Raw genomic sequence first — 12577 nt, forward strand, 5'->3', positions numbered from 1 at the left:
CGGACTATTTGTAGTCACAGCTGATCATTTGGAATGGAGGCGTCGGTAGCACATTACAACATTACACAATGTTTTCTCAGCTACCAGACGGAGAACTTACACCAGAAAGAAACTGTTTATATTCTGTATAATTATGTTCAATTGGTAATTAATATGTCATATGGCGTGGGACTACTAAGCTAGACCTTCCTCATAAACACAAAACAAACCTCATGGATTTCCTATGTCGATTCTATGGCATTCTAAATGTATCAAGCTTACTTTGGATTGGTGAAGTTTACAGCAGAAAACGAAAGTCTATCAAAGCAACGTATTCTTGTATTCACAAATTAATGCTACCCGAATTTCAGTTGTTCTAGAAGTATAGATTCACAGACTCCAAGGGAGCTTGGCCACGTGTGTTTCAAAGGATAATGAGCTCTTTCGTAACAATAGACACCAGCAGACCGCAGTCAAGTTTCCCAATATTGTTTCTTTTTGTCTCACAGGCTGTCACTGTGAACAGACACAAAACGTAATAACTATGAACAAATTATATATAAAGTGTGCATATAACATGCTGAACAATAATATTTTGAACGCCACACAAAACCGTGGAATGTTTAGACAATCATGTAATGCTCCTATTAAATACACGCTGCGATGTCATATAGTTTTAAAGTGCTTTTCTGAATATCATCAACTCATCATTGTTTACCACATGTGTGTCATTAGAGGTATAATTATATCTTGTATCACGGTATCAGTGTCACGGTGCCATGTATTCCAGACGGACCCTACCAGATCTCCCTGACCCCCTCCACCTCCTCCTACACTGTGACAGAACACCAGGCTCTTCCATCAATCACGTGCTCCGCCCTCTGTAGACCCGGATGTACCTACAGGTGGTTACACAATGGAACAGCTGTCATCAGTGGAGCCGTGCTCCAGGGACAAGCTGACAGATCTAAGACAGGATCCTACAGATGTCAGCCTTCTAATACACACGGGAGTAGTGACAGTCTTACAGTCAGTGTTGATGTTCAGTGTAAGTATATAGTCTACACTGATGACACTGTTACAGTCAGTATTGATGTTCAGTGTAAGTATTTCGTCTACACTAGTGACAGTGTTGCAGTCAGTGTTCATGCTCAGTGTATGTATATAGTCTACACTGGTAACAGTGTTACAGTTAATGTTGATGTTCAGTGTAAGTATATAGTCTACAATGGTGACAGTGTTACAGTTAGTGTCGGTGTTCAGTGTAAGTATATAGTCTACACTGGTGACAGTGTTACAGTCAGTATTGATGTTCAGTGTAAGTATATAGTTTACACTGATGACACTGTTACAGTCAGTGTTGATGTTCAGTGTAAGTATATCGTCTACACTGGTAACAGTGTTACAGTAAATGTTGATGTTCAGTGTAAGTATATAGTCTACACTGGTGACAGTGTTACAGTCAGTGTTGATGTTCAGTGTAAGTATATAGTCTACACTGATGACACTGTTACAGTCAGTATTGATGTTCAATGTAAGTATATAGTCTACACTGGTGACAGTGTTACAGACAGTATTGATGTTCAGTGTAAGTATATAGTCTACACTAGTGACAGTGTTACAGTCAGTGTTGATGTTCAATGTAAGTATATAGTCTACACTGGTGGCAGTGTTACAGTCAGTGTTGATGTTCAGTGTAAGTATATCGTCTACACTAGTGACAGTGTTACAGTCAGTCTTCATGCTCAGTGTAAGTATGTAGTCTACACTAGTGACAGTGTTACAGTCAGTGTTGATGTTCAATGTAAGTATATAGTCTACACTGGTGGCAGTGTTACAGTCAGTGTTGATGTTCAGTGTAAGTATATCGTCTACACTAGTGACAGTGTTACAGTCAGTGTTCATGCTCAGTGTAAGTATATAGTCTACACTGGTAACAGTGTTACAGTTAATGTTGATGTTCAGTGTAAGTATATAGTCTACACTGGTGACAGTGTTACAGTCAGTGTCGGTGTTCAGTGTAAGTATATAGTCTACACTGGTGACAGTGTTACAGTCAGTGTCGATGTTCAGTGTAAGTATATAGTCTACACTGGTGACAGGTAAAGTTGTGTAAAAACATTAATATTCGTAAGCACCCTCTTTAAAAATGTTAACGCATGCGCTGAATGTAACAATATAACTATGGTTTTCCCTTCGTGCTAGTCCCATGGGATATTCAATCCAATGTACAACCAATACCTTCCGTGACAAAGATACAACGAGTCATATATATTTTCAGACCCAGCGAGTGTAATCATGTTCACCGTCAACTCACTCAGCGGCACATTGACAGTTAACGAGTCTGATCCGGTGACTTTACGATGCCAGATTGATAGTAATCCAGGATCAGTCATCAGGTTACTGAATGGAACTGAGGAGTTGACAAGGGCAGATAACTCCATGACATCAGAATATAGACTGGAGTCAGCAGACTGTAGACAAAGAGGGAACTACTCCTGTACTGCCGCTAACAAAATCGGGGCACCTGTCAGCCAGAGAGTGGAGTTGCTGGTCAAATGTAATCTGTTTGGATATACTATGGAGATGGTAGTGTTGTGATGATTCCCATTGATGTTTTTTTACTATGATAATAGCACTGCTGAGTACAGGGCAAGCCTACGGTATGTTTGTGTATTTGTTTTATCATGTTTCCTATGTTGATACTGCAAAGTTGAAAATAAGGCTCCCGATGAATAATTTGGTCTTCATCATACTCTACACGTAACCGATATTATTTGTTCCAGAGCCATTGCATATGTTGTTTACATTGAACCAGGTTATCCAAGACTAGATGGGACTGTTGCCCAGCAACTCAAATACGCCTCTAGACTGGATGGTAATGTGAACGTGTCTGTGTCAGTCCTGGCCTACCCCCTTCCTACATTCACCTGGAGTAGAACCAACAGCACCAGCCAGGACCTCACTGGTTCCTCAAGCCCTGTCTCAGACATCTCAGTCACTGCCAGACTACACCTTACTGACCTCCAACAGCAGGACTTTGGGGACTACAATCTGACAGTGGACAATGGTGTTGGCGGTTCAGTGGCCTACACAGTCAGCATAGTGTCTGAAGGTGAGCTTTGACATTCTCATTTATCATTCCCTATTTCAGGATGCACTTGTTCATGTGTTCCAATACCTTTCTCTGACTGTTCTGTAATCATTGCATCATCATTGTAAAAATGAAGTGCTTCACATTACAAAAGTATCTGAGAAAGCTAAGACAGCATTCCCTTTCCCATTATTTCTTTCTGGAAGGGTCACCACAGATGCCTACACAGTTTAGAGATCTGGATAATGCAACAACGTCGTCGGTATGGTTATCGTGGCTGCCTGGATTCAATGGTGGACACCCTCAGACGTTTCTGCTTGAGTATCGGCAGTTTGCTACAAGAACTTGGACTGTCTACAAGAGTTATGCAGACACCGGCAAGATGATGGTGGTGGAAGTGACTGGGCTTACACCGGGAGATATTCACATATTTCGACTACATGCTAGAAATGACTATGTGGATTCTAACAGATATGTATTTGTAGAAACTAGGACTGCTGGAGGTATGTGTCACTCAAGTAGAATCACAATTGAATTAATCTGATTATCAGTTAATGGTAATTAACAACTCATCACCATAAACAACTTAATAGATCAGTATATGTTGTATTTGGAAGTTTCATTTTTTCCTCGTTTATGTTATCAAATATGACTCATCTTTTTTAATTTCTTATTTTGAAGTACTTGAAGTTTTGTTCCTTATATGAAGTGTCCAAGGGTTCTATTCATTCAACGTGAACATGTGTATCTGTGTTCGAGCCAATGAGTTGTGAGCTACATATCTTTTAGCAGTGTCAGTATCAATGATACCAGCCATCACGTTTACACATATGTTCAGATTCGAACCTATGTACTCTGTGTCACCACCCACCAATCACCAGTTAGTTTGTTTGACAGTAGGAAATTGGAAACGAATATCCTTTCACCCGACCCTTAACACTGACATACGATTAGCACTCGTCTGTTATGATCTTTTGCTTATGTTGCAGATCCACCAAATCAGCAAAAACTCGAAACTCCATGTTCGTATACCGGGGTAATAGCAGGAACCACAGTTGGGGGTATTCTGCTTACCTTGCTCATCGGGGGAATTGTTCTGATGGTACTGTACAGAAAGGGATACAAGTTCGGACATATTCCGAAAGGTATACACTTAAATTTCCGTTGTAAAATGATTGCCAATAGGAATAATACCATAATTTGAGGAATGGGTTTGAAATGTGCATGTATTCGACATTAATATTGATATTGTATCATCAAATGTATGTAGTTATTACTATATATATATGGAGTCATTTACAGGTGACTTGATCCTTGTCGATGTAGGTTTCATTTATGAATGACGAGTTTAGTTGCCAGGTGGAATGTGTGATTTACATTATGTATCATGTGGCTATTTTTGTTTTCCAGAAACTGCATTACGAAAAAGGTATTATGAATGTCAAAGTCAAAGATAACAATGTACGGGACATTTGAAAATAGTAAATAAGGTAATGGAGCCCTAATAAGGTAACTAAAGACGTATATTATATACTGAAGTTTATCGCTCCATTCCATTATGTTTCTTGTTGAAACGGACCTTATCAATTTTGCAGCACCAGGAATCCTGAAACTGTAGAAATGGACAACAGGGGGTATTCATCATTTGGTATGTACTCGTTATTGGTTGTTATCCTTTTGCTGAAATTACTAACATATGTGAGACTATTTAGCACTGAAATCATTACAATATGTCCACATTGTTTTGTTTCAGATCAGATAAATGGTCCTGCCCAGTATTCAAATTTGGAGGAATCAGAAAAACAACAGTACACACAGTTGAAGATTTATGAGAATACGAAAGGTAGCTGACGTTTTGCTCAATACTGATTTCAATTTCTGTATTCAAGTGAAGGTAATATTGAAGTGATATTAAGAAGAGTTATGATGTGGCTTTCTTGTTAAATACTTAATGAATTCCATCTTCAGCGGATGCTGCAGCAGATACAAGTACCTATGAAGGCATGGCAGAGACTCCCCCTGTCACCTATGAGTCCATCAGAGCATCTCCATACCAGAACACTGAGGCACATTCTCAAGGTAACCAAAACACGAAACACCCTGCTGAATAAAACTGTATGTCATTGCCATGGGCCAACTGTGTGCATGTACAGAAGCATTAAATAGAGGCATATGCCTTCTTTTCTATCCTAATAGTAATACGTTTAGTTTTCCATGCTATTGTGAGTGATATATACTTTGTCATATTCTATGTTTAATTACATATAGTTCTATACTTTTCAGGTCCTGACCACGGCAATAAGTAACGAGGAAGGTAGACATCATCATATCAGATCCAGTAACAGACCAAGGAACATGGGCAGCATATCAGAATCCTTTCCTTTGAGTAAAACATCGTTAGACCCGTGAAGAACCGGGTTAGAATAGGTCTTCAGCAATCAATGATCGCTGTAAAAGGCGACGTTGCTTGTGGTAAGAGGCGGCTAACGGGATCGGTTGGTCAGGCATGAGGCATGTCATGCGTAGATCGATGTTCATTATGTCAATCTCTCAATTGTCTGGTCAAGACTCCATTATTTACAGACCACCGTTATATAGCTTGAAATTGTCGAGTGAGGCGTTAAACAACAATCCAACAACAAAACATGTTTATTACTTACTTCACTTTTTTATTACATTGTTTTATGTTTGCTGATAAAAGCACAGTTACAGAAACTGTACTCAGTTGAAGGAGATCAGTCAAATGATGGTTGTGCTCATGTCTATTTATGTATCGCCTTTATACTTGTAACTGAATATTTCACACAGCAAATAAATATATGTTCACAATAAATAAACAAAATGCTTTGATGATCACATAAACATAATGGAAACATCGCAGTTGAAATAATGTTATCAGCTTAAGATTTCTGGGTCAGTTTTGGTAAACAAACATATCGTATAAAGTAATGTATTGTCATCACTTAACCAGATGCCAGGACAACAATATCACGATAAATCTTTGTTCACAGATATGTTTCAATTCAGGAGTGTGCGCGCGTGCGTGCGTGCGTGCGTGCGTGCGTGCGTGCGTGCGTGCGTGCGTGCGTGTGTGTGTGTGTGTGTGTGTGCGTGATTGTGTATGTAAAAACTTGTTTGTATTGGTAATAATTGCAGTCCGGCATTGACAACCCACTGAGATACAATGCCTCATTTTAACATGGATACCCCACTCAGAAACAGTATTCTGACTCTAAGCCACCGACAGGTACTTGTTTTATCTTTAAATGCCGAGCACCAAGCAGGGTAACAACAAATGCCATTTTTTAAATTCTTTTGGTATGACGCGACTAGGGATCGAACCACTGACCACCCACTCTCTGGGCAGACATTCTAACCATTATATCACAGAGGCGGTCGTCTTAACTGAACTCAAAAACACACGCATATCGCACAAGTGACAGTGCATACCACAACTCTCTCTATAACGTCCACATGGATACAACGTTAACATGCCTCTTCACCAGTCAATATTTTTTACAAGACACATTGCTAATACTGTGGAGTGTCGTTGGAAACATCAATTTCTTCGTCAATATTATGATGTTATAATCTGTATATGGGATAAAACATTTAGGTAGATTTGTTCCGAAGTCAGACGAATGACACATTAACAGTCACATGCACAGAAGGGTCATTTGCTGTGTAAATGTAAGCAATTTGGAGGAACCTGAGTGAGACTTTATACAGGTTTGTCCATTGCCAAATAACCATGGCTGTAGTTATTGTTTGTGTTGACAGGCATGTTGAAGAGCGCAAAAGCGAATAAAACGTTCACAGATGTAAGAAATAAGATAATTATGATACAACAAACTGCTGTTTCTATATTAAGAATACTGAATGACTAATTTGAATTAGGCTTACATTTGAACAATATTCCATCTATAGATTTACAATACTTGCCGCAAAGCCAGGCGATAATTCCAGCTGCTCCAGCTTTAGGTTTCTTTATTTTACAACATTTGAGGTAAAATGAAGCATGCGCTTTCCACAAAGAGTAGCACATTTTCGCGAACACAGCAAAGTAATTCCTGAGTAACTGATGCACAAATCAAATTTAGCTATTGAGTAATTAATACTAGCCACGTTTAGCTATTTACCATCAGCTGTTCCATGCTTTACTAATGCTTTAGTACTGCTGAGCGGCGTCAGGCAACACGGTTTAGCCGTTACTTGCGTTGTGTGAGTGGCGGGTGCTACCGATAAGGCAGGACATGTTTGCAATTTCCTCGAACACCTGGCGTGATTACTGAATTGCAATGATCCATTGGTAGTGAACTGATATACTCACAGATGCAGTATATACTTGATGGCATGGACAAATATGCTCATAGATGCAGTAGGTGGTGAACGGCTGATAAGTTCATAGATGTAGTTGACGGTGGAGGATATGAACTGATATGTTCATAGATGTAGTAGGTTGGGGGCGACCTATATGTTCATAGATGTAGTTGACGGTGGAGGATATGAACTGATATGTTCATAGATGTAGTAGGTTGGGGGCGACCTATATGTTCATAGATGTAGTTGACGGTGGAGGATATGAACTGATATGTTCATAGTTGTAGTAGGTTGGGGGCGATTGATATGTTCATAGATGTAGCTGACGGTGGAGGATATGAACTGACATACTTAAAAACACAGAAACTGCAGTTTTGTAAGTCTGCCTGAAGAAAACTGTTTTGGTCCTACTGTAGTACAGTACAGTTACCTATTACTGCAGCTTTGTCTGAGGGTGTGTGACATCAGCCCGTTCTGTGTGATCCCCAGGTCGCGTGATAGCACAAGAATCTCAAAGATGGCACGTGATTTCACCGCACGCCGACTGTAATGACACAATGCTTTGTAACCACAATGTTGTCGGTGTCACGTCAACCTGTTGTGGTCTGAACACTACCCGATATGCTGCTCCCTGACAGAGCCTTGTAGGGGTTAAGGATGTTGTACCTCGTAAGATACCAGAACTATTCACTCATGTCATTAAATTGATATTACCCGTGAGTGAGTTTAGTATTCTATAATACTTACACAAAGTCTAAATTGGTAAGTACATCAAAGTATGTCTGCACGATATAGCAAGATACGCCGCTGGAAATCAATAAAGTGTCAACACCACACATTATAACACGATTTATTATCTTCTAACAGTAGTTGACCTTAAAATCTTCTTTTTTCTGTGTCAATGTATCTTGGAAACACCGTCACTTAGAACCCCAAAATGTCACTGTGTAAATATGCCCCTTTGGTGATATAGAAATTTCTTTGTTTGACAATCATGCATATTTCTAATCAATGTATTACATAAACTACTAGTTGCGGCCATGGCAGATGGTTCTGCAGTGACAATTCAATAATGTTTGGACCTGTGTGTTGCATGCATGTCTTGATCTGGACTGTTTTGAGCGAAAATCGGTTACTTCGTATTGGTAAGTATTCTATATGGATTTATAAACATCATGTATGCCCTTTAACAGTACAGTTTGCAATGAATTCCCGCTAAATTAGGAAATAAAATGCATATAAACATGACATTCGACATCATAAGGGACATTTTGTTTGGTAATTTAGCAAGGTTTCAACAAGTCATCCTTATTCACAAAACTAAATATGTAGATCACGCTTAAAGACGAGGTCAGTTAACAAGTGGGCGGTGTTCTCAGTACCCATTGTGACCACAATTTGCCTAACCACTGTGTGCCTCCAAAACTGCTCAACATATTGATAAACCTTGAACATGGATGTTGACGTACATGTCTATCGACGTCATCCCACACATGTTCTTTTGGGATAGGACATGGCGATTTGGAAAGCCATAGGAGATCTGTAATATTCTCATTCGGTCAATAGTCAACATTGGTGGCAGTATGCGGCCTGGCATTATCTTGTTGGAATAGTTCCCTCTGACGGTCAATAACTAGAACGATGTAATGTAAAAGTTCACCCCAGTAGCGAATCGTTGCTAAATACCCCGTACAAGGTTTGATCTCAGTGTGTAGAATACCCCACCCCCTTCCCCTCACCATGACACTACCTTTACCAAATCCGTCAACTTTGGGGAAGTAATTTAGCAAAACATTCATTTGGATGTCAACGGACGTCTGTACATGTGGATTCGTAGTCTTCCATCAAGGCACCATTGATCCCGTGGAATGTCACTGTAGCAATCTCAGCACTGGCCAAAATAGTCTTCTGGTTCACAAATGTTAATTGATCGTCTGTGTACTTTGACAATCTTCTCAGACCAGGTACTCCACTTGCCGTTTTACTTGCTGCAACAGTCAAGTTACACAAATGAATTACCCTAATGTACCGGTACAATTTCTTATTGTGTGTAATATTGTATGGTACAAATTTACATTGTCAATAGTATCAAAATTGTATGACTTACATGTAAATGTGTAGTATGCAGTGAGGGACATTATGTACTTGTCCAGGTTTTTAAATCATGCATAGATGTAGGCTTCACAAACAAGCAAGATATGAAATTCATCTTCAAATAAGGTTCTATTGTGTAGTCTATGGTAAGGCCACATAATTTTAATTCTACCGATAGCATAATTTTATCTAAATCTGGATACACATATTCTTAATTCTAGAGCAATATGAACACATTGATAAGTTACAACATGTAGAAGAGATTTGTAAAGTAAATAATAGGTGAGGTAAACTGACGTCTAAAAGAAACTTTACCAGAGTTTGAATTCACTCTTGCTCAAAAACAACAAAACATACATGCATGAAGTAAAGTGTATTGAGAAGATCAATATATCAACATAATCCACACTGAAAATGACAATCATACCGCGACCGAGAATGACGTCAGAGCCCCCCAAAGTTGGGTGTGGTACAAAACTCGAGCTTTCAGAATCATGGACAATAGGCAGAGTACATAAACAATCGCTCACGTTCAATAACAAGTCATTAGTAGCGTGTGTGACCACCAAATGCCTCAATACACGCAAAAACTCTTCGACGCACAGAATAAGTCAGTCGTCAATGGGTTTGACGCCATTCTTCTTGGAGGGCCAAGATCAGTTCTTGCCGGTTGGCTGGAGAGTGTGGTCGTTGTCGAACACGACGATCCATCAAGTCCCAGAAGTGTTCTATGGGGGACATGTCGGGTGAGTGTGCAGGCCACGGCAGGCCGTTGACGTTGTTGACTGCGAGGAAGGTAGTGACAATTCTGGCTGTATGGGCTCTAGCGTTGTCTTGCTGATAAATGACACCACGTGGCTGCTGTTGGAGAAATGGTATGAGCTGGACGAAGAATGTTAGCCATGTAATGCTGAGCTGTCAAGTTTCCGTCAACGATGACCAGCCGTGACCTCTCCTGCCCACAGATCCCTCCCCACACCATGACACTCCCTCCACCATATGGTACGACCTCCTGCACGGAACACGCCGCCGTTCGTTCACCCCTTCGGCGGTAAACACGTTGTCTTCCATCAGCCCTAAACATACAGAATCGAGTTTCGTCAGTGAATACAACCCTCTGCCAGTCACGTCGTTGCCAACGTCGTACAGTCCGGGCCCATCTCAATCGCAGACGACGATGTTGCGCCGTCAATAGCTGTCCTCTGTATGGTCTAAAAGCCCTGATTCCATGAGCCCTGAGTCCCCTGGCCACAGTCTGTCGACTAACCCTGTGACCTAAGGCATTTGTCGCGCATGACGTCACTGTCGGAAATGCTAGAGAAAACTTTTTGCCTGTTAAAAAAGGATATAAGTTTTCACAGTTGTTATTGACATATTGATAAAACCGATCGCCCTACCTGTGGTTTGAAGTATTTCAGTCACAAGGAGTCCCATAGGAGACAAATTCGAACGAAAACAGGAAGTTCACATTTATTCTAAGTCCAATGATGGACTATAGAAATATGGGCACGTGACTCCGCAATAGTGAGAATAATGTAGTCTTAATAAAACATCTAATCCACACACAAAAATCATTTAGAGAAAATTGTGGATGTGCATCTACTATGACAAAATGACAAACTGACGCTGCGTTTTTTTTGCTCCCATGATGCATGTTACATTACACTTGCATAGTATAACTATGGTACACGATATGGAGTCTATACTGGAAAAAACATATAAAAATTCTTTACACTTTAAAGAGATAGAGGAAACCATTTATTTATTTAGATAGGGTGAAATGCCGAACTGCCCAAGCTATGGGGTTTTCATTTCATACCATCAACTCTACGGTATGATAAGAAAACAAAACAGGTTTTGGGGTTGTCTCAAAAACAAAACTGCTTGGCGATGACCGAGCACTTTTCAGAGGAAAATATCCCATCCTGTATATGAAGTCACATCATCTCCGAACCATTCATCACAGTCAGGGCGTCCAGATAATTTACCTTGATGAATCCTTCCACTGACTACATGTAGCTATCGGCAGATAGACAAAAAGCACCCATGGTACCATGATATTGGGCTTATTGACGGATGTGCGCTAGTTTTCGAGGTGAAAAGGAAATTATAGGACTGGTTGGAACTTCAGCTTTTGCCCATTTTAAGCAACGTCAGTGTCATTGACAGGAATATATGACATTGCCAACTTCAGACCAACGAAAGTTAACTCATGGAGAAAATTCGGCTGAATAAAAACCAATAAAGTACAAGACATATGTGCTGGCGGCACAACACGGTTACGTTGTCTTTCGTATGCCAGTCAGACATTGTGAACTCAACCCTGCTCATCACCTCGGGACAGGTGTTAGGTAATTACCTCAGGTTATAGGCCATTTCGTACATGAATGACAACATATATATGCTCTTTTTATAGTCATACGACTCGTATTTATTAAATGAAGCCAGAAAAGCAGTTTGCTAGCATTTCCGACAGTACTTTAGTTAATGTCAACCGATATAACCATTTCGTAAATCATTGTTTCTTAAGTATCTGTTTGTCTGAACTTTACGCGTAACACTATTGCATGCATTTCAAAGTTTCTCCTGTGAAATTATATAGTCCGAATTCCATGCCAGGGCTCATGTCTTAGCTCCCCTACACTACACTCAACCACATTAAAAGTAATGAAGCTTTCCATTGATTGTAGATGTTCTTATTTGATTATCACTTCTGCCTCGGGATTCATCAACATTCATTGGGAAACTATGCGATAATTGTCTTTGGAAAACGTTAAGTTGCCAGGTCGTACTTTGAGAGAGGAACAGTTAGTGCGCGGAAGAATTGCAGTTACTGGGTTCTTAATAAACCATTCATATGATAGCCTTTCTTTGTTCTATTACGTAATACGTGTATGCACTATATCAGTTACTGCCATTGTCCCGAGAACAAAGCCACTCATGGATATTCGGTTATTTAAGATGTATTGTACGCAGCTATAATATCCAACATTCCCCTAAAAATAAATGGGCAATATTTGGAAACTTTCTTTTATCTAATTCAGTCGTATGTTATTTAATATGATGAAACCAGAATTTGAGCTATGTCCT

The 12577-nt window shown here is 39.9% G+C and overlaps 2 protein-coding genes across 2 annotated transcripts in view; both read left to right on the forward strand.

Annotated features, from left to right (window-relative positions):
* The window catches only part of LOC124125798 (contactin-1-like), a 91787-nt gene that overhangs the window by 4972 nt on the left and 74238 nt on the right, over positions 1–12577 (forward strand). Inside the window, exon 4 of the mRNA XM_048385061.1 lies at positions 770–1027. Coding sequence (XP_048241018.1) covers positions 770–1027 — 258 coding nt within the window. The remainder of the gene's footprint in view (positions 1–769; positions 1028–12577) is intronic.
* On the forward strand, positions 2094–5594 carry LOC124127540 (cell adhesion molecule-related/down-regulated by oncogenes-like). The gene is made up of 9 exons (XM_048385069.1): positions 2094–2539; positions 2798–3094; positions 3280–3576; positions 4063–4218; positions 4484–4502; positions 4669–4721; positions 4827–4916; positions 5042–5152; positions 5357–5594. The coding sequence occupies exons 1-9, from the start codon at positions 2278–2280 to the stop codon at positions 5377–5379; spliced, it is 1308 nt and encodes a 435-aa protein (XP_048241026.1). The 5' UTR covers positions 2094–2277; the 3' UTR covers positions 5380–5594.

The sequence above is a fragment of the Haliotis rufescens genome, unplaced genomic scaffold (genome assembly GCF_023055435.1).
Source record: "Haliotis rufescens isolate VD_foot unplaced genomic scaffold, xgHalRufe1.0.p SCAF_53, whole genome shotgun sequence".
Taxonomy (NCBI): Eukaryota; Metazoa; Mollusca; class Gastropoda; order Lepetellida; family Haliotidae; genus Haliotis; species Haliotis rufescens.

What these genes read in the sequence shown, in the direction of transcription:
- LOC124127540 (XM_048385069.1), top strand. Translation starts at nt 2,278, where the DNA reads ATGTTCACCGTCAACTCACTCAGCGGCACATTGACAGTTAACGAGTCT. An exon ending in CAGGGGGTATTCATCATTTG is followed by an intron (nt 4,722 to 4,826) that starts GTATGTACTCGT and finishes GTTTTGTTTCAG; the next exon opens with ATCAGATAAATGGTCCTGCC. An exon ending in CACTGAGGCACATTCTCAAG is followed by an intron (nt 5,153 to 5,356) that starts GTAACCAAAACA and finishes TATACTTTTCAG; the next exon opens with GTCCTGACCACGGCAATAAG.